This window comes from Homalodisca vitripennis, chromosome 7, assembly GCF_021130785.1.
Source record: "Homalodisca vitripennis isolate AUS2020 chromosome 7, UT_GWSS_2.1, whole genome shotgun sequence".
Lineage (NCBI taxonomy): Eukaryota > Metazoa > Arthropoda > Insecta > Hemiptera > Cicadellidae > Homalodisca > Homalodisca vitripennis.
The window spans coordinates 23,723,482-23,747,434 of NC_060213.1; the positions used below are offsets into that span (position 1 = coordinate 23,723,482).

At 34.7% G+C, this 23,953-nt stretch overlaps 1 protein-coding gene across 5 annotated transcripts in view; it reads right to left on the reverse strand.

Moving 5' to 3' along the window:
• Positions 1 to 4,284: 4,284 nt before the first annotated feature.
• LOC124367013 (probable CoA ligase CCL7) overlaps positions 4,285 to 23,953 on the reverse strand; it is a 28,807-nt gene continuing 9,138 nt past the window's right edge. For 4 of the 5 annotated variants that reach the window (XM_046823694.1, XM_046823692.1, XM_046823693.1 and 1 more), the window contains exons 2-5: positions 23,549 to 23,738; positions 21,506 to 21,704; positions 20,255 to 20,558; positions 17,933 to 18,124 (exon numbers count right to left, since the gene is read on the reverse strand). In XM_046823694.1, the coding sequence (XP_046679650.1) occupies positions 17,974 to 18,124; positions 20,255 to 20,558; positions 21,506 to 21,704; positions 23,549 to 23,665 (771 nt within the window). In that variant the 5' untranslated portion in view covers positions 23,666 to 23,738 and the 3' untranslated portion in view covers positions 17,933 to 17,973. Of the gene's footprint in view, positions 5,145 to 5,693; positions 5,860 to 5,939; positions 6,165 to 8,521; positions 8,719 to 14,833; positions 14,934 to 15,841; positions 16,000 to 17,932; positions 18,125 to 20,254; positions 20,559 to 21,505; positions 21,705 to 23,548; positions 23,739 to 23,953 lie in introns of those variants that run through there. The other variant, XM_046823690.1, reaches the window with a different exon arrangement.

Here is a 23,953-nt window from a genome sequence, read left to right on the forward strand (position 1 = left end):
GAAGTCGTCACAATACTGTCTGATATCTAAGCCCAGAAAGGTAAAATATGCACCGATCCTAACTCATAGAACACAGTTTTAGTGGGTCGATAAAAAAGAAGTGAATTATCGCTTCTTCCTTCGATACTCATAAAATGTTACCATTTAAAACAAGTCCAAAGTAGTGAAAACAAAATACATTTTTACTTTTTATTCTTTTTTTGAAAGTATAGGGATAGTTCTAAGACGTTATATATATATCAACGAACTGTGTCTTCTTACCAAAAAAGGTGAAGAATAAAAAATATTAATGTAAATAATTAAGAAAAGGTAGCTTTCTTAGCAGTATAAAAATTAGTGGCCGTTTGAAAATTTGAGTTTTATATAGTTCAGCAATCAAATAAGAACACATATTGTCTCTCTGGCTTAAATTTTAAGGAATGCAGTAAGACGAACTACTTATTGGTGTGTATAGTATACAACTTAAATACATAATACACAAATTGTGTTTTCAACGTTAAAAACTGAAAAGCTCGAACATAGTGCAAAGGAGGACTGAATTTTTAAATCAAAGAGTTTCGAATTGAATGGAAGAGAATCAAGATAGTAATTAAATTTGGATCAATAAGTTTTCCTATCATATACAAAAAAATATTTTAAAAATGGTGTGTAACGAAACATTTCTCTTGATATTTCTTGTTTTTAAATAGGCAGCATTAAAAAAGGGTTATCTGTTTGATTTATATTCTAAAGTTCGTTTAAAAAAGTAATTTATGAAAGCTCCCAATCGATATATTGTTAAGTATGGTTTTTTAAGATTAATTATGAATCTGCACATACTTTAAACAATGTAACGCCCGCCCTTTTGTAAAGCATGATGCCAATGTAAAATTTGTCCTTTGAAAAGTTACTTTTCCTACAGTAACTCTGCTTAGAAAAATAAAATAAACTTAAATACAAACTACAAAAATATACTGAAAATCAATAAAGCTCACTTGATATACTTTTAACAACGATTTAAATTGTATCTCCACTGTTAAAGATATGTACATGAAAGGGTATATTTAAATCTACGTTATACTCAGGGCACTCAGAAGTTCTAATTATTAAAACAGCCACATCTATGTTCAACATTTTTATATTGTTCGAAAATGGGCACCAGAATTTGATTGAATAACTAAACACTAGAGTATAATAATAATGTTATATACTATACAATCTCTAAATTTTAATTTTCAATATATATATATATATATATATATATATATATATATATATATTTAGAATACTCTAGAGTTAGAATAAAAAGTATTGTGTGAAGTAAAATTTTATCTTGTGTTGATGAATTAATTTTTTTTATAACAGTTGATATATTTTAATAATAATGTTAACCCTCGACTTTAACGTTGCGTTATCAAGTTTAACTGCCAACTTCTAAAAGCAGTTACACTTAAAGTCATGAAGAAAAATATCAAAACGCAACTGATATATTAAGGCTCTAAATCGCTTAAACCGGTTCCGAAAACATAGGCTCCTATTTGTAATACTCCAAGAGAATTGCGTCAGTTAATTATCGAAAAGCTGGCAGCGTGTACATGAGCAAGAAGCCTCATTGATCGATGTTTAGCTAAACTTGAGCCAACCCAATACAGACGCAGAGTACTGTACAGTGTACATCACACTTGTGTTGTTGGCACATCTGTTTAATGATAATGATTCCCTACAGTGAAGTTGAACTATTTCATGCATGTTATTGTGTAAGTAATTTGTGTTGGTACTGTACAGTGTACATCACACTTGTGTTGTTGGCACATCTGTTTAATGATAATGATTCCCTACAGTGAAGTTGAACTATTTCATGCATGTTATTGTGTAAGTAATTTGTGTAGAGTACTGTACAGTGTACATCACACTTGTGTTGTTGGCACATCTGTTTAATGATAATGATTCCCTACAGTGAAGTTGAACTATTTCATGCATGTTATTGTGTAAGTAATTTGTGTAGAGTACTGAACAGTGTACATCACACTTGTGTTGTTGGCAAATCTGTTTAATGATAATAATTCCCTACAGTGAAGTTGAACTATTTCATGCATGTTATTGTGTAAGTAATTTGTGTAGAGTACTGTACAGTGTACATCACACTTGTGTTGTTGGCACATCTGTTTAATGATAATGATTCCCTACAGTGAAGTTGAACTATTTCATGCATGTTATTGTGTAAGTAATTTGTGTAGAGTACTGTACAGTGTACATCACACTTGTGTTGTTGGCACATCTGTTTAATGATAATGATTCCCTACAGTGAAGTTGAACTATTTCATGCATGTTATTGTGTAAGTAATTTGTGTAGAGTACTGTACGATGTACATCACACTTGTGTTGTTGGAACATCTGTTTAATGATAATGATTCACTACAGTGAAGTTGAACTGTTTCATGCATGTTATTGTGTAAGTAATGTTTTAATGTTGAATGTTACATTTGGCTACGGTTAAAAACTAAGATTTCAAACCTTTTGTTTCATTATGAGGAGTACTATTATTATTGAAATCATATTTAATTGTACAATGATACTACTATTAGATTATATATATTTAAGGATTTTTTTTTAAATATCAGGAGACTAAACATATATATGTTTAGATAGATTTCCTAGAAACCTGCCTGTTGCAATCGCCTTCATGATGGAATATAGGGTGTTTTTTTTTTCATTTTTTTCCGATCCTAACGTTAATCCTAAACCACCATAGCATATATGTATGGGCTTATACAGGGTGTACATAAAGTCCTGCACGGGTATAATATTTTCTAAACGATAACAGATAAATAAACAAGATTTGGTACATCAATACTACACCTAAAAATCTACTTTTTGAAGGAACTATCAGTTTTCTGTAATATCATGGGGACGTCCCACCAGGAGTCAGAAGGAAATCTTAAATAGGAGCATAGGTCAATATGGACATCATTTTAAAGGGCTTATCTAGCAGAGTGTAATGCCGCAAACCGCACTCAAAAAGATTGATCCAGTAAAAAATGGCGGCTGTTCAAAGATTTTACTTGGTTACATTTTATTAGTAGCCATAACCCCAGTAAAGGAAAACTGCAACCAAACGAATACTGCAGCTAACTACTACATTATGCTTGTCAGTTGTACAGAAGTGAATTATGACATTAGTTATCCTCAAGGGTTACAAATTTGGTCCTAATATATTGATAACGGGGAAAACCTGATAACAGTAACAATTAGAAATCTCAGCGACCTATGACGATCGGAAACACTTCCTGTTTTCATAAAGTGTTGAACAGTTCTCCCTACAGTTGTTCTAGAAATTGGCTGCCTCTCGTGAAAGTAGTCATTAAATAAATGGCATGCTTCCTCGTGTGATCGTCTATACGTTCACGTTCGTCAAGCGACATAGTGTAGTTGAAGAACTACAAGCAATACGACAAACTCTTTTGTACTAAAGCGCACTGATAAAATGGATGGACAGCACTACTAAAACAAGAAAACTAGAATAGCCTACTATGAATAGACTGGCTAATAGGAAAGTCCTAACTGCGACCCAAAGATAAGAGATTTCTAATTGTTACTGTTATCAGGTTTTCCCCGTTATCAATATATTAGGACCAAATTTGTAACCCTTGAGGATAACTAATGTCATAATTCACTTCTGTACAACTGACAAGCATAATGTAGTAGTTAGCTGCAGTATTCGTTTGGTTGCAGTTTTGCTTTACTGGGGTTATGGCTACTAATAAAATGTAACCAAGTAAAATCTTTGAACAGCCGCCATTTTTTACTGGATCAATCTTTTTGAGTGCGGTTTGCGGCATTACACTCTGCTAGATAAGCCCTTTAAAATGATGTCCATATTGACCTATGCTGCTATTTAAGATTTCCTTCTGACTCCTTGCGGGACGTCCCCATGATATTACAGAAAACTGATAGTTCCTTCAAAAAGTAGATTTTTAGGTGTAGTATTGATATACCAAATCTTGTTTATTTATCTGTTATCGTTCAGAAAATATTATACCCGTGCAGGACTTTATGTACACCCTGTATAATATAACGTTAGCTTGTGAACACAATGAATGCCGTAATTTATAAAATATTCAGACTAAATGTGGTACAAAAGCAGCACTTGCACATAGCTTGGGAGAATTCGTTATTCAATCTTAAACAATTAAAAGTCTCAATATGGCCAACATTAGAATTTGAGCAAAATTTTCAAATCACCAAATTACCACCATACATACGCTGCGTGTATTGGATATTATTGGACTGGATAGTAAAAAGCAATTAAATATATGTCATTTATTGACAAAAAATATATAATTTTTACATACAAATTATAACACACACACACACACACACACACACATATAACTATGTGGAGAGTAAATTTATATTCAGTAATTATGAAATAAAAAAGGTACTCTAACACTAGTCTGTTTGCGTTTGCTTCGTCTAGCGTCTGTCTGTGTCGTGGCATGTGTATCATCCGTTCATAAAATTTCGTCTGTTAAAACGCTGTATTTTATGTGCCCTGTCAATTTTAAAGTAAAATCGTTTTAAACATTATAAAAGGCCGCATTTTTTTTTAAATATTGACGATAAATACTTTTTCAGGAGAAACTGACATTCCATTAAGACTTAAAAATGTGCATATTACAAAACAGTAACTGAAACAGTTTCTAAGTCATTTTTTTATTTATTAAAACACAGACAGACGATAAACGAAGCGAAATTTACCGCAGTGTTAGAGGAGCGTTTTTGGTTGTATTCACCCAAAATCCTATCCCCAAAATATTGTTCCACATTTATGAGCACTCTGTGTAAATATATTCTAGTCGTTCAGAACGAGAAGACAATTGCATGCAATATCTTCACTTTTTTGGAACCATACTTTCGAAATCAGAAGAATATATTTTAATAAGACGTAATGTATAAAGATATGTAAACAGCGACTCTGTATAAGTGGGAGTGGTAGCAGTAGCAGTATAGTACTGTATCGCTGCCAGGCTAAACTGATCGGTGCAATAACAAGACCCAGCCTCAGGTTCTCAACACCTTCCTGATGACTTTGCCGACAGCGATCCTGGGTAGGCTCTCCACAAAGTGGACTCCACCACGCAGCTTTCTCATGTCATCCACTTGATCTGTTAACATGTTGGAAACCTTTACAGCAAGTAAATTAGCAATGGGTTTAATACATGCAATACAATACACTGGGAAATAGTAGATACGTAAGAACCAGTTAGATAAATATTGGTTCTATTTAGTATGTTTCAGCCTACAAAATCAATACATCACATTCTGATTTTTTTCTGTTCGATAAGCAAGAATTAAATTAGTGATTACCTTAACAGACTAAGCTTTACAATAGTGAGGTTTTCTTTTCCAATAAGTACAGACTTCTTTACGTTCATATAGCTAAATGAATAATAAAATTAGTGGAAAGAAACGTGAAACATTGAAAACTGGTTTGTAAAGGTTGAGGCAAAACAAATATTATAACTGAGGCCTGAATGGAATGAAATGGGAAAATACTGCAATGCGACATAGAATCCTTATTGTCTTAGCCTCATAAAATCTTAGTACGTAAAATCCTAGTCATATTCATATATACTTAATTATAGGATTTTGTTTATTCTTATTAATGATTTAAAATCTACTAGCAGATGAACACCAAAATGCTATTGCCTTACTATGGACGAAGGCGGCGATTTCCTCTCCCGTGGCCTGACAGCCAGGTCGCCTGACGACGAAGGCCGTCACGTGTTGTGTGTCGGTAGAGTGAGCCTTCCCTATCACTACGGCGTCCAGGACTGCGGGGTGCGACATCAGCACTTCTTCTACTTCTGCAGGAGCGACCTGTCACATAGCCAACGTGAGGACATCCACACACCGTGTCACCTGCAGACACTCACAAGCAAGCGTAGTCCGACAGTTACCTTGACACCCTTGTACGTGATGAGATCACTGACTCGGCCTCTGTGAAGCAAGTACCCTCGGTGGTTACGGAACCCAGCGTCTCCACTGCAGAAGAACCCGTCCTTGTCGAACACCTGACGGTTTACCTCTGGGAGACTCCAGTAGCCCGGTGTCATGCCCGGACACTTGAACCACACCTCTCCCAGGCTTCCTGGCGCCACGGGCTTCCTGTCATCGTCCAGTATCTAGGACAATATTGGAACAGTAGTTACAATCAACGCAATATCGCATCATCCAGTACCTAGGACAATATTGAAACAGTATGTACAATCAACGCAATGTTGCATCATCCAGTATCTGGGACAATATTGAAACAGTATTACCACTCAACGCAATATCGCATCATCCAGTATCTAGGACAATATTGGAACAGTAGTTACAATCAACGCAATATCACATCATCCAGTACCTAGGACAATATTGAAACAGTATGTACAATCAACGCAATGTTGCATCATCCAGTATCTGGGACAATATTCAGTTTCCAATCTGAAGCTCAATTTGTCTTTCAGTTGGTGGACTTTTATTTTTAATGATAGCCCATGCCGTTTTAGAAAAATTATGTGACGTGAGCAATTTGTTGGTGACGTCATATGCTTTTGCAGCTCTGATCACTTTTTATAAATCCGCTTTTTAATTTCAGAGTATAATCGTAATGTCTCTCTTGAAACCAAAATGCCTCTTGTAATCCATTCACATTTTTTTATTGTAGCCTTTTGATGGATTATTTTTAGGGGACAGCTCACGTTCAGATGGAAAACAAAATTGTCTTCAAAGTTTTTGATTTGTAACTCAAGTATTGAAACAGTAGTTACAATCAATGCAATATCGCATCATCTAGTATCTAGGATAATATTGAGACAGTAGTTACAATCAACGTAATGTTGCATCATCCAGTATCTGGAACAATATTGAAACAGTATATACAATCAACGCAATGTTGCATCATCCCGTATCTAGGACAATATTGAAACAGTATTATTATACACATCTAGGATCTAGGAAAATGTGCGTCGGTAATATTGAGCAAATTGTTTTTTTCTCATTGTTCAGAGCCACTTTACATAATTTGATGATACATAACATTAGCATTCAGTGCAAAATCAGATATTTTTGGTTGTTAACAGGATTAGTTATTATACCACTTATGAATAGTATTTTCATCGATTATTGAGCATACGATTTGTAACATGCAGTCGATAAGATATCTTATTTGTATAAACACTGTGAGAGTCGAAGGTAGACGTAGAAGAAGTGTGTTTGCTCCATGAAGACATACGAATTGTAACATGCAGTCGATAAGATGTCTTATTTGTATAAACACTGTGAGAGTCGAAGGTAGACGTAGAAGAAGTGTGTTTGCTCCATGAAGACATACGAATTGTAACATGCAGTCGATAAGATGTCTTATTTGTATAAACACTGTGAGAGTCGAAGGTAGACGTAGAAGAAGTGTGTTTGCTCCATGAAGACATACGAATTGTAACATGCAGTCGATAAGATGTCTTATTTGTATAAATACTGTGAGAGTCGAAGGTAGACGTAGAAGAAGTGTGTTTGCTCCATGAAGACATACGAATTGTAACATGCAGTCGATAAGATGTCTTATTTGTATTAAACACTGTGAGAGTCGAAGGTAGACGTAGAAGAAGTGTGTTTGCTCCATGAAGACATACGAATTGTAACATGCAGTCGATAAGATGTCTTATTTGTATAAACACTGTGAGAGTCGAAGGTAGATGTAGAAGAAGTGTGTTTGCTCCATGAAGATATACGATTTGTAACATGCAGTCGATAAGATGTCTTATTTGTATAAACACTGTGAGAGTCGAAGGTAGACGTAGAAGAAGTGTGTTTGCTCCATGAAGACATACGAATTGTAACATGCAGTCGATAAGATGTCTTATTTGTATAAACACTGTGAGAGTCGAAGGTAGACGTAGAAGAAGTGTGTTTGCTCCATGAAGACATACGATTTGTAACATGCAGTCAATAAGATGTCTTATTTGTATAAACACTGTGAGAGTCGAAGGTAGACGTAGAAGAAGTGTGTTTGCTCCATGAAGACATACGAATTGTAACATGCAGTCGATAAGATGTCTTATTTGTATAAACACTGTGAGAGTTGAACGTAGACGTAGAAGAAGTGTGTTTGCTCCATGAAGACATACGAATTACCAGTAAAATGTATACATTAAATGTGAAATCTGTATGATTATTCAATTTCTTTTGTGCATGTTGTTTGACGATGGTACAATACATATTATTTAGTCCAATCTATAACAACAGATATAATGCTAGTAAACGTATTATCACTCTTTAATATTTTTGTGCAAGGATTCTTTCCATGTAGATATAGCTTTTTGTACTTCTAACCTAATTTTAAGACAATAACAACTATGTTAAAACTATATCGTGAAGATAGTGATATTGTATGATAACCTTTCGTAAGGGATCTTTAATACTCTAATATGGGTTTTGGATAAACAGTATATATCCATATTACCCCTATCATCGTGCCACTTTCTCTAACTTATCGTACCTTCATCTCCACTCCAGGGGACAAGTGTAAGAACAGTCCCGGCTGAAGACTCGTCTCCAGAAGAGCCTCGTCATCGCTGTTGGTGGTGGCCATTATCCCACCCTCTGTAATACCATACATGACCTGCACCATGGCCGGGCCTCCCACCACTTTGGCCAGGAACGCCTCCATCACGCTCTTTAACATCACTTCTCCTCCTGGAAAAACGCCCAACAAATAAATCCTTGGTTCAATCTTAATGTATTCTTACTTAAAGAGTAGCGTTCTTCAGTGGACAGCGATACAGGTAACTTTTAATGATGACTGTGGAGTATCGTATAACGTGGAGTCAAACGTTTCCCTTGGCCGGAGCATTCTTACTCATTCTTACCGTTCAGTTCTCTAGAGCCCGCTACTAGCCTGTTGTGTAAGACAACATTCGGATCAATTCAGAAGTCGAAACATATGATCGTTTAACCTTTTATTTGTAAATTTCTCTTTACTTTCCTCCCACACATGACTTTAAAAATTATCATACAGCTAGGATCAACTAAATATTTGTTGTTTTTTTTGGAAATCCATTTCAAAATTCATTGAGTAAATGTGTGGTTATGGAGTTTTCGTAGATGTCCCGTAAAAATTACGAAACGAAATGACAAATCTTTACCAAATTCGACACCCAAGTGAATAATTGGATACTTTTTAATATAAAATTTACATTTGGCATATTGTAAGCAGGACACAGTATAATAGTATGTGGTCTATAAATATGTAAATAAACAATTGGGACATACAAATATTACACATTACATTTATTTTATGTTTAAATTATGAACTCGGCCTTGTCCTTACATAGACTATTTAAACAATTTACATATGGATTATTGTAAGCAGGACACAGTATAATAGTATTTGGTCTAAATATGAAAATAAACAATTGGGACATACAAATATTACACATTACATTTATTTTATGTTTAAATTATGAACTCGGCCTTGTCCTTACATAGATTATTTAAACAATTTACAATTTAGCTTATTGTAAGCAGTGCACAGTATAATAGTATGTGGTCTAAATATGTAAATAAACAATTGGGACATACAAATATTACTCATTACATTTATTTAATGTTTAAATTATGAACTCGGCCTTGTCCTTACATAGATTATTTAAACAATTTACATTTAGCTTATTGTAAGCAGGACACAGTATAATAGTATGTGGTCTATAAATATGTAAATAAACAATTGGGACATACAAATATTACACATTACATTTATTTTATGTTTAAATTATGAACTCGGCCTTGTCCTTACATAGACTATTTAAACAATTTACATATGGATTATTGTAAGCAGGACACAGTATAATAGTATTTGGTCTAAATATGAAAATAAACAATTGGGACATACAAATATTACACATTACATTTATTTTATGTTTAAATTATGAACTCGGCCTTGTCCTTACATAGATTATTTAAACAATTTACAATTTAGCTTATTGTAAGCAGGGCACAGTATAATAGTATGTGGTCTAAATATGTAAATAAACAATTGGGACATACAAATATTACTCATTACATTTATTTAATGTTTAAATTATGAACTCGGCCTTGTCCTTACATAGATTATTTAAACAATTTAGAATTTAGCTTATTGTAAGCAGGGCACAGTATAATAGTATGAGGTCTAAATATGTAAATAAACAATTGGGACATACAAATATTACTCATTACATTTATTTAATGTTTAAATTATGAACTCGGCCTTGTCCTTACATAGATTATTTAAACAATTTACATTTAGCTTATTGTAAGCAGGACACAGTATAATAGTATGTGGTCTAAATATGTAAATAAACAATTGGGACATACAAATATTATTCATTACATTTATTTTATGTTTAAATTATGAGCTCGGCCCTGTCCTTACATAGATTATTTAAACCATTTACATTTAGCTTATTGTAAGCAAGACACAGTATAATAGTATGTGGTCTAAATATGTAAATAAACAATTGGGACATACAAATATTACTCATTACATTTATTTTATGTTTAAATTATGAACTCGGCCTTGTCCTTACATAGATTATTTAAACCATTTACATTTAGCTTATTGTAAGCAACACACAGTATAATAGTATGTGGTCTAAATATGTAAATAAACAATTGGGACATAGAAATATTACTCATTACATTTATTTTATGTTTAAATTATGAACTCGGCCTTGTCCTTACATAGATTATTTAAACAATTTTAGAAAACAACGAACAGTTTGACAGTATTTAGCACGATCCAGATAGTAAATATACAATGTTCAGGGTTAACTATTGGCAGGGAATTAAAAACGGAAATCATCAGAATTAGTTGTATAAAATCAATATGTATCCTTGGAAGGCTATCTCACTTTAAAAAAAGTATTTTACTAAATAATATATTAAACTAGACAATACGATTATCTTTGTTTTTAATGAATTTTATATTTAATACACAGAAAAATAAGCATCAATTTAAACAAACTTTAAACGTTATACGAGTAAAATTGTTTACAAACCAAGACGTTCATCGCAGTAAAAAACACTACCTTGAGTATTAGTCATTGGACGCAGCCAGTGTCATAACTAATAGCAAAGGTTTCCGGCTCACACATTACTCACACAATTAAATTACACCATAGGAATATTTTGGCCTCGTTGGAGAGAGTCAACCACCGACCAGTTACCAATATGACTTCTTTTAATGGACTGCCAACTTTTCTACAATTTCACGACTAGCTTCTTTGTTGAAGTTATTTTCTTTCTTCATTATGTTTTAATTTTCTCTGATTATCCTTGAACAATATAAGAAGTTTTCGAACAACTTTTATTTTGTTGGTTATTTATATATTTTGATTTTTAAACCGGGTCCTGCTGCGGCTGATTTTTCACAACTTGACGTTTCGTAATGTTCACTTATTCCTGTTGTTATTAACAGTGTTGGTCCCCAATATAGACTGAGAAAACACTACATGGAATTTCTTGTACTCCCGGCATACAGAAGTGAATCGTGTCCTTTACTGGATTCGAGCAGTTCTTCAATTTTTGAGATGCGGTCAGTTCATCCTTGATGTAGTATATCCTTATATTATCGATCGTTCCCTGGATGTAAGAAAGAGATGCTAGTTTTACGATATAACATCGGGAATATTGATCATTAGTCGGTGGTTGTTTAAGAATCAGCCTATCACGAAATATGTCTAATACTTAAGTCTCCTTATACACAGACGAATGCTTATTGGCAATTTCGGCTTAACATCTGTTGGCTCTCCGCAGCGCGGTTAGAATATTTCAACACGCCTGTTTAAGACAAGGACACCCTGTACAAGTTTGTAACAAACACAAACAATAACAAGGTATGGGTACGCCACACCAAGAGTTGTTGCTACGCTAAGGTTGCATGTAAACTTTCACGTCATTCTCGAGATATCTCGTTAAGATTTTAGAATATTTCAACACGCCTGTTTAAGACAAGGACACCCTGTACAAGTTTGTAACAAACACAAACAATAACAAGGCATGAGTACGCCACACCAAGAGTTGTTGCTACGCTAAGGTTGCATGTAAACTTTCACGTCATTCTCGAGATATCTCGTTAAGATTTTAGAATATTTCAACACGCCTGTTTAAGACAAGGACACCCTGTACAAGTTTGTAACAAACACAAACAATAACAAGGTATGAGTACGCCACACCAAGAGTTGTTGCTACGCTAAGGTTGCATGTAAACTTTCACGTCATTCTCGAGATATCTCGTTAAGATGTTAGAATATTTCAACACGCATGTTTAAGACAAGGACACCCTGTACAAGTTTGTAACAAACACAAACAATAACAAGGTATGAGTACGCCACACCAAGAGTTGTTGCTACGCTAAGGTTGTATGTAAACTTTCACGTCATTCTCGAGATATCTCGTTAAGATAGGCAGACATACCTGTACTCCTATGTTGTTAGAATACTAAGTTATAGGCTTCAATGACGCTCAGCCAAGTTCCATGGTTGGACATTTACCATCATAGATCCGATTCTTGTCTATATAGAAATGAAGTTTTATGCCAAATTTAAAGTCTACACGGGATTATTATAGAAATATGTTGCTACATGTTAGATTGAAATCGTTGTTCGTAGAGTTAGGTTTAATGGCATTGTTTGAATAGTAAATATCCGGCGAGTTAAAGAGAGTAAGATCAGATTCTAGTCACCAACCTTTAACATTGAATTTCACTCTATTATTTTTATTTTACCATCTGAATGATGTACATGTAGTGATGTGCAATATTTTAAACTTCATATAATTGTACTCGGCTTGTTTACAAATATGTTTATTCTGCAATTTCACTCTATTATTTTTATTTTACCATCTGAATGATGTACATGTAGTGATGTGCAATATTTTAAACTTCATATAATTGTACTCGGCTTGTTTACAAATATGTTTATTCTGCAATTTCACTCTATTATTTTTATTTTACCATCTGAATGATGTACATGTAGTGATGTGCAATATTTTAAACTTCATATAATTGTACTCGGCTTGTTTACAAATATGTTTATTCTGCAATTTCACTCTATTATTTTTATTTTACCATCTGAATGATGTACATGTAGTGATGTGCAATATTTTAAACTTCATATAATAATTGTACTCGGCTTGTTTACAAATATGTTTATTCTGCAATTTCACTCTATTATTTTTATTTTACCATCTGAATGATGTACATGTAGTGATGTGCAATATTTTAAACTTCATATAATTGTACTCGGCTTGTTTACAAATATGTTTATTCTGCAATTTCACTCTATTATTTTTATTTTACCATCTGAATGATGTACATGTAGTGATGTGCAATATTTTAAACTTCATATAATTGTACTCGGCTTGTTTACAAATATGTTTATTCTGCAATTTCACTCTATTATTTTTATTTTACCATCTGAATGATGTACATGTAGTGATGTGCAATATTTTAAACTTCATATAATTGTACTCGGCTTGTTTACAAATATGTTTATTCTGCAATTTCACTCTATTATTTTTATTTTACCATCTGAATGATGTACATGTAGTGATGTGCAATATTTTAAACTTCATATAATTGTACTCGGCTTGTTTACAAATATGTTTATTCTGCAATTTCACTCTATTATTTTTATTTTACCATCTGAATGATGTACATGTAGTGATGTGCAATATTTTAAACTTCATATAATTGTACTCGGCTTGTTTACAAATATGTTTATTCTGCAATTTCACTCTATTATTTTTATTTTACCATCTGAATGATGTACATGTAGTGATGTGCAATATTTTAAACTTCATATAATTGTACTCGGCTTGTTTAAAAATATGTTTATTCTGCAATTTCACTCTATTATTTTTATTTTACCATCTGAATGATGTACATGTAGTGATGTGCAATATTTTAAACTTCATATAATTGTACTCGGCTTGTTTACAAATATGTTTATTCTGCAATTTCACTCTATTATTTTTATTTTACCATCTGAATGATGTACATGTAGTGATGTGCAATATTTTAAACTTCATATAATTGTACTCGGCTTGTTTAAAAATATGTTTATTCTGCAATTTCACTCTATTATTTTTATTTTACCATCTGAATGATGTACATGTAGTGATGTGCAATATTTTAAACTTCATATAATTGTACTCGGCTTGTTTACAAATATGTTTATTCTGCAATTTCACTCTATTATTTTTATTTTACCATCTGAATGATGTACATGTAGTGATGTGCAATATTTTAAACTTCATATAATTGTACTCGGCTTGTTTACAAATATGTTTATTCTGCAATTTCACTCTATTATTTTTATTTTACCATCTGAATGATGTACATGTAGTGATGTGCAATATTTTAAACTTCATATAATTGTACTCGGCTTGTTTACAAATATGTTTATTCTGCAATTTCACCGTCATCATCATGGTTACCCAAAGAACAATGTAAAAATATTTGCTAACGCTCGTGCCAAATGCATAGTGACATGCATCATAATCGAATTCCGTGTTGCTAATATATAAATCTTCATACAAAATATCAGTCTATAGACCAGTTCTTTTCCAAGCTATCATAAAGACACACAAAACTAAGTGATTAGACTTAGCTAACGCTCATCCAATAAAAACTCCCTTCATCAAAGCAGTTAAAGGATTAAAATACTTGAGACTATTGTTATTAACATTGTAGAATAATAGCAAATTTTTCAACAAATTAATATTTACTATTACAATAGAAGTGAACACAAAAGTATGTGGTATAACTTACCCGCATACACTTCTTTTATTGAAGAACAATCGTACGATTCGATGTTCTCCAAGTGTGTGCACTGAATCATCGCCCCTATGCTCAGAAACCAGCCGTCTGCCTGCAGGGACAACCACCAATGTACTCGTATGTAGTTCTCACCATCAACGTACAAATATATAACAAACAAAATAACCGGACTTAGTTAAGGATGTTTCCAGTAGAGATACCTCGAACCGGATAAACACTGAACATACTAGAAGATAGAGTGTTTTGTACAAGGATGAATAAGCTTTTTCTACATTCACTTTCCCACGGAAGCATCTTATCTTTCAGAGAGAAGATGTTCGGTTGGTCATCACAAATCATTATTATTTGAAGAAACATCTCCTTCAAGTGGGTATCCTATGAATAATTCACTCTGTAACGAAGACAACACTGCGGAACACTTGCTGTTTGACTGGCCTGTACTAGCTAACAGTCCACTCACAATTCTTGGCACTTGTGTCACTTCTGAAACTGTAAACTGCTCAAGCCTCATTTCATAATTTTAGGGTGCAATAAAGTCTCTTGGGACTTTTGATAATAGACAATGGTCAATATAGCTTGGACTTGACCATAGCTTTTGGTTAAAATCAGAGTTGAATGTTAATTCAAGTTTGACTGTAACACATAGATAAAAATGTTGTAATATTTTTAAGTAATAGGCTTCGAAATTTTAGAGACGTATAATTTTTCAACATGTTACCCATTAGAGATGTGGCATAGCAATCTTTTCCAAACATTCCAGACAATATTTTGGATAAGGGCGGCAGTAAGAATTCGCTTTTTCGCCTGTACTAGCAGGAAAGTTATGTTTCATAAGTACTTATTGAGTTCAATGCATCGTACACTAATGTTATCATAGGTTTGAAACAGCGGAAGACACATTCTAGGATTGCTATACCTACCGTTCATCCTTATAAAATATCTGTGATGTCTGTATGAGTTGTATTCAAAAGTTCAAGATATAACCATTTTACATCTTACTTGATATTTCTGGACCAATTTGACATTTTCTCTTGTCTCCGTTGCATTGCTCATGACGACCGTGTAACTGTTGAGAATTGGAGATATGAAAGTCATCACACCCGTATACCAGTAGAAAGGAGATGCGTTAAACAGAGTTTTTTACATGCGGTGCGAATCTGGAACCAAGCAATGTTTCTGACGTTTATACTGTTGAGAATTGGAGATACGTGAGTCATCACACCCGTATGCCAGTAGAAAGGAGATGCGTTAAACAGAGTTTTTACATGCGGTGCGAATCTGTAACCAAACAAGGTTTCTGACGTTTATACTGTTAAGAATTGGAGATACGTGAGTCATCACACCCGTATACCAGTAGAAAGGAGATGCGTTAAACAGAGTTTTTACATGCGGTGCGAATCTGTAACCAAACAAGGTTTCTGACGTTTATACTGTTAAGAATTGGAGATACGTGAGTCATCACACCCGTATACCAGTAGAAAGGAGATGCGTTAAACAGAGTTTTTACATGCGGTGCGAATCTGTAACCAAACAAGGTTTCTGACGTTTATACTGTTAAGAATTGGAGATACGTGAGTCATCACACCCGTATGCCAGTAGAAAGGAGATGCGTTAAACAGAGTTTTTACATGCGGTGCGAATCTGTAACCAAACAAGGTTTCTGACGTTTATAACTGTTAAGAATTGGAGATACGTGAGTCATCACACCCGTATACCAGTAGAAAGGAGATGCGTTAAACAGAGTTTTTACATGCGGTGCGAATCTGTAACCAAACAAGGTTTCTGACGTTTATAACTGTTAAGAATTGGAGATACGTGAGTCATCACACCCGTATGCCAGTAGAAAGGAGATGCGTTAAACAGAGTTTTTACATGCGGTGCGAATCTGTAACCAAACAAGGTTTCTGACGTTTATACTGTTAAGAATTGGAGATACGTGAGTCATCACACCCGTATGCCAGTAGAAAGGAGATGCGTTAAACAGAGTTTTTACATGCGGTGCGAATCTGTAACCAAACAAGGTTTCTGACGTTTATACTGTTAAGAATTGGAGATACGTGAGTCATCACACCCGTATGCCAGTAGAAAGGAGATGCGTTAAACAGAGTTTTTACATGCGGTGCGAATCTGTAACCAAACAAGGTTTCTGACGTTTATACTGTTAAGAATTGGAGATACGTGAGTCATCACACCCGTATGCCAGTAGAAAGGAGATGCGTTAAACAGAGTTTTTTACATGCGGTGCGAATCTGTAACCAAACAAGGTTTCTGACGTTTATACTGTTAAGAATTGGAGATACGTGAGTCATCACACCCGTATGCCAGTAGAAAGGAGATGCGTTAAACAGAGTTTTTACATGCGGTGCGAATCTGTAACCAAACAAGGTTTCTGACGTTTATACTGTTAAGAATTGGAGATACGTGAGTCATCACACCCGTATGCCAGTAGAAAGGAGATGCGTTAAACAGAGTTTTTACATGCGGTGCGAATCTGTAACCAAACAAGGTTTCTGACGTTTATACTGTTAAGAATTGGAGATACGTGAGTCATCACACCCGTATGCCAGTAGAAAGGAGATGCGTTAAACAGAGTTTTTACATGCGGTGCGAATCTGTAACCAAACAAGGTTTCTGACGTTTATACTGTTAAGAATTGGAGATACGTGAGTCATCACACACCCGTATGCCAGTAGAAAGGAGATGCGTTAAACAGAGTTTTTACATGCGGTGCGAATCTGTAACCAAACAAGGTTTCTGACGTTTATACTGTTAAGAATTGGAGATACGTGAGTCATCACACCCGTATGCCAGTAGAAAGGAGATGCGTTAAACAGAGTTTTTACATGCGGTGCGAATCTGTAACCAAACAAGGTTTCTGACGTTTATACTGTTAAGAATTGGAGATACGTGAGTCATCACACCCGTATGCCAGTAGAAAGGAGATGCGTTAAACAGAGTTTTTACATGCGGTGCGAATCTGTAACCAAACAAGGTTTCTGACGTTTATACTGTTAAGAATTGGAGATACGAGAGTCATCACACCCGTATGCCAGTGCATGCGGTGCATCTGACAAGGTTTCTGACGAGATACGTGAGTCATCACACCCGTATGCCAGTAGAAAGGAGATGCGTTAAACAGAGTTTTTACATGCGGTGCGAATCTGTAACCAAACAAGGTTTCTGACGTTTATACTGTTAAGAATTGGAGATACGTGAGTCATCACACCCGTATGCCAGTAGAAAGGAGATGCGTTAAACAGAGTTTTTACATGCGGTGCGAATCTGTAACCAAACAAGGTTTCTGACGTTTATACTGTTAAGAATTTGAGATACGTGAGTCATCACACCCTTATAACAAAGTAAAAGAGATGCATTAACAGTTTCTACATGCGGTGCGAATCTGGAACCAAGCAAAGTTTCTTACGCGAATAACTGTAAAGAATTATAAAAATATTAAAGTCATCACACCCTTATACCAGAATAAAAGAGATGCATTGAACAGTTTCTACATGCGGTGCGAATCTGGAACCAAGCAATGTTTCTTATGTGAATAATTGTAAAGGGTTATAAAAATAAAAGTCATCACACCCGTATAGTAATAGAAAAAAGATGCATTGAACAGAGTTTTTATCTGCGGCACAAATCCGTAAACTATCAAGGTTTGTGACGTGAATAACTGTTTTACTAATATTGTTCTATGATAATGTTAGGATTTATACACAAATAAAGAAAACTTTAGATACTAGGAAATAATGTATTGGCGAGCCCAGATGATCAAGTGAAATGGCAGATGAGAAAAGGTAAATTTATGGGAAAAAACATACATTTTCTAGATAAGATATATTGAAAACCATTTTGCATTCCTAGAGTTGGTAATTGGAATTAAGGTTTTTTTTATTTCGTTGACTGAAGTGGATTATATAGCAAATTCTAGAAGTAGCACGTCAGTTGTAAACGAGAAGAAATACTCCAAAGCTCTCTACTTAAACCTCAAAAGACGCAGAAAAAGAAGTAACACGTTTTAAACTTTGTAGTTGATACTATGAACAATACGTTGATCGATTTCTGGACGGAAATAGCTATCCTTTGAAATAGAAATAACAATCAGTGGTAAGAGAGACCACAGGTGGTTTGATGCCGGGAGCAGAATCTACAGAATGACCCAAGTCAATCTTTAACACTTCATCGTAAGCGTCCAACACCACAACTATTCCTACAGGCGATCGGTAAGGTCGCAAACGTTTCCGATATTGAGGCCAACTATTGAGGCCGGGAGCAGAATCTACAGAATGACCCAAGTCAATCTTTAACACTTCATCGTAAGCGTCCAACACCACGAGCAACTATTCCTACAGGCGATCGGTAAGGTCGCAAACGTTTCCGATATTGAGGCCAACTATTGAGGCCGGGAGCAGAATCTACAGAATGACCCAAGTCAATCTTTAACACTTCATCGTAAGCGTCCAACACCACAACTATTCCTACAGGCGATCGGTAAGGTCGCAAACGTTTCCGATATTGAGGCCAACTATTGAGGCTGGAGCATAGATTTTTCGTATTAGTGACAATTAATGGAACCCAAAATGGACCAGTTGGAGTAAACAAGAAAGAGGTAGCAAAGTGAATTCTTCTAGGATTGTTTCAGTTATATGAGCTTCGCTTCATATGAGCGAATATTAATTGATCGATTTTTTACGTCATTATTGTTGAATAGTAATAATAAGTTTTTGAAATATGTGGTTTTTCAAAGCCAATTTATATTATTATTGAAAATATAATTTTGATTTCAATTTATTACTTGATCGTGAGTGATTTAGTTCAATAGACTCCCGCAAAGCTCGGTGAAAACATATAAAACAGCAGATTTTCTTCTTAGAGGCTAATTATCAAAGGACCATTATATTTAATCACAATGATTCATACTACTTTTATTTTTAATCAGGATGCTAAGTAAAAAAATCGATAAAGCTGTACATGTACTTTCTTTGTAGAGTTCAAATACTAAAATCTAACAGCTTTTCATCTTCTTTTAGGGTTCTTAAATCTATTAAACGTGATCGCTTTGACAGGCGCCATTTTCCGTCAATATTCTCGATTGTACGTTAACAACTTTTCGTCCAAGAGTCAATACCACCGGCCCACCTAGGAGATTCGTCTAACCCTTCTACAGTAAATACTCAGGTGTAACGTCTCTCTCTTGGAGATTATGGTATTTAATTAATCACCCCTACAAGTCTAGGAACAATTAGAATACCATAGATCTGACAGTGGAGTTTCCAGTTAGTCCAACCAGTTAGTCAAGCAGACAACCGGTTCCTTGAAGAGTTAAATTTAGGTCTAATATTTTAGATACATAGAACTGAATATTGTAGCTTACGATTCCACACGCAATCCCAACACTACAATACTTACAAGACTCCCATGAGCGTGATCGCAGTGTCTGACATCTGTATGCCCTTAGGTTCACCCGTGGTTCCACTGGAGAACAGAATGATGGAAACGTGTTCCTCTGGGTTGAGCACTTTGTACGTGACACACTCCTCCTCTGAGGTGATGATGGCATTCATCTGAGGATCTTCCGAGTCGATGACGGCCACCAGCGAAGGTGGGGTATCCATGCTGCTCAGAGACGCCTTCACTAGTTCAGAATACTTCTTGTGAAAGAATGCAGCTTTCACTCGGTGCCCTTTCGTCATCTCGTGTATAATATCCGCCTCTGCAAACAAATAGTTTATTTCTAATTGGAAATTATATTATATTAGAGAGAACAAAACTAATGTCTTACGGAATCGCAATGGTGAACTAAACGCTGGATTTGTAATTGCAGTTTTCCCCACAGCTCTCTCTTAGACTTAATAAGAATGCCTGATTAAAGTAAATAATATGTGTGAAACTATTACTGTGGTATATTATATATTTACATTTGTATTTGATATGTAAATTTTATATTTAAATAAGAAAGAGATTAAACTGATATACATGGAGTTTTTATGTGAAAGTTTTAGGAACGTAATTGTACTTCGATACACATTTTATATTATTACAAAAAGTGGTCTATTTTCCACTGAAGTGGATCTTTCATTTAATTTACAACATGAAGTTTCATCTCTGAATATTCTGTTTTTTACTATTTTATTTTCAAATACGAGTATGTACAATAATTAAATTTAGCAAATATGCCTATATCTTTTTGAAACGTAATATTTTGGGATACCTGCTCAATAATTTTTTAATAGACTATTGTTTCATAAACGTAATTTAAGTTTTCGTTCTACATATCTGAAGATTCAAACACCAATAAAAATCAATTCAACATTTTTTGGTTCCATTTTTTTTATGAGAAAATAAGTTTGTTGTTTCCCAAAAAATGTTTCATGTAAATTGCCTAACATGATATACGAGCTAACACCTCTATTAGCTTTCTTATTATTATTTCAGGTTTTATAATTAATAATTAATTATACTTGGCTTAAGGTCGTCCATTTATACTTCTTTTATTTAAGTGAAAGAAGCTTTTTTGGTAGGAAAACATTCTAAACCAATATTATAAGCAGAACCAATTGTCATGTAACATACTATACAGCAGAGGAAAATTAGTTGTAGGTCTAAATATTGGTACATTTAAATTGCATTATTAAAGCTTGAAAAGTATTTAAAAATTACTTCCAGGAGGGCAGAGAACAGCAGTAGCTCCAGTGAACATGATGCCCAGCAGTAGCGAGTATGACAATATGCTCTTGTCACAGCACAACACTATGTAGTCTCCTGCAGATATACCAGCGCTTTGCAGTCCTGCAGCCGCGGCGGTACTTTGCTGCAGAATATCCGCGAAACTCGCAGTCTTCCCTGTCTGTCCCTCGACCTGAGTACAGAATATACAATCAGGAGGGCAGAGAACAGCAGTAGCTCCAGTGAACATGACGCCCAGCAGTAGTGAGTATGACCAATGAATACTGTATTCGTTGGTATGACACAGCACATCACTACGTAGTCTCCTGCAGTTATACCAGCGCTTTGCAGTCCTGCCCCAACGGTACTCTACAGCAGAATATCCGCGAAACTCGCATCGCTGAGTACAGCTCAGGAGGGGCAGTAGCTCCAGTGAACATGCGCCAATGAATACTCGTTGGTATGACACAGCACATCACTACGTAGTCTCCTGCAGTTATACCAGCGCTTTGCAGTCCTGCAGCCCCAACGGTACTCTACAGCAGAATATCCGCGAAACTCGCAGTCTTCCCTGTCTGTCCCTCGACCTGAGTACAAAGGGCCGAGATCGTGACGTCCATCAGCGTAGAGTACGACTTAGTCAGTAACAATAACCACATAGCGTCCATGCCGACTAGAAACAACTATCAGTATTTATTCTTAGATTAACGGCCAAGTAGTTTAACTAGTTTGCATCATTACAGTAGTAAAACATATTATTACTTCAATCAATCCAAATTATTCAATTATTGAATTGTTACTGGATCTATTTATTTTTCAGGCATGAATTTATTGAATGTTCAGACGATTAATTAATTTAAATTTATGTGTGGGTGTTTGTAAAGTTAAAAGTTTTATTTTAGGATTTGAGAAGTTATGTTTTTAAATGAAGTAAATTAATAAATTATTATTTAGTAGTTTTTTAAATACATATTGTTTTTAATAATTTATATATTAACTTTCAGTTTTGTTTAATAAACCGTTTGATCCATTTTCAATTAAATTTTAAATGTTAAGTAAAATATCTTTTCCCAACACCTAAATGTCTAGATGAGATTAGGCTTCATAGTATGAACCGAAAGATAAAGGAGCGTTTCTTAATCAATTATCCGTTATTGCAGTGAATAGTAGATAGGATGACTGGAGGTCAAACGTCTTTTATTCCTGTGTCTAAACGTAAAGTAGGAAATATATATGTTATATGTTAAAACTGCTGCTTTATTTTTCCAACATGAGCTGTACACCTTTTTAGGACGATTATTTCGGCGAGTGACAGTTTACAATTTAATATGACAGCTATCTTTTTCTAATGTAGATATGAGGTCAATGTAGCGTAATAATTGTTCTTTTAGGCTAGATAATTGTCAATTAGTCAGTAAAGTATTTAAGATAAACTAATTCAACTATTACAACTATTATTATTTGTTACTCTCATAAGTAAATGTAAGTATATTATCCCTTCAGTGTCAGTTATTAGACGCTGAACAAGCAGAGAGTATTAGTACACAAAACACTTATCACGTGTCGTTTTAATTGGCTAGAAATTACAGCAATTATAACGTCTACCATAATTTCCACTTTTTACTTACTGTACAGTCTACTATTCAGAACTTTATACAGTCGCTCTCTGAAATAAAAACGTTAGTATACAGGCAGGTGTTGTGTCTTAAAATATATCTCAAAATGGTCACAAGCAATAATAAAACACACACAAATTATGTCACAGCACAAAACTATTACATATTCTTCTGTAGTCACATCAGCTCTTGGTGCAGGCTCACAGTCGAGACAGTGTCCTGTCCAAAACTCGTAAATCCTGTACATTTCCCGTCTCCACGAACACAAAACTACGTGAAACTACTACCCCTGAAGTAAGAGTATTTTTAATGCACTTAAAAGATAATTAGAATAATGTACGTTTCTTAATCTACTGTATTTCTTAACTGAGGTAAAACGGGTTACTGATTATCATATGATAAGTATGAAATGAGGTATTACCACTACAGTTGCATCTCCACCTTTACGAAGAGACGCCTCCAACAGGTCAAGAACGGAAATGTTCCGCCGGAAGTGGGGAAGTGCCTTCTCAACATCCGGCCCCTTCAAGTAAGACATAGTATGTCACTTGTTGAACAGTAAGGCTGACTGCAGATTATTTCTTCACGGGATGGCGCTCGTATCTTGACAACTATACACAGACAAATTGTTTGTACAGCGATAGTGTGTTGTGTGTGGTTTTATAATGATAATATGAGTATTCAAGTATCATTGATTACATCTGATCCCTGCACCCGTCAAGAAATTAAAGTGCAAGATGAACTCCCATTTGATAGCATATACATCTAGCCTACTGACTCACTACTTATAGTTAAACTACCGTAGTTTACTAATGAACAATGACAG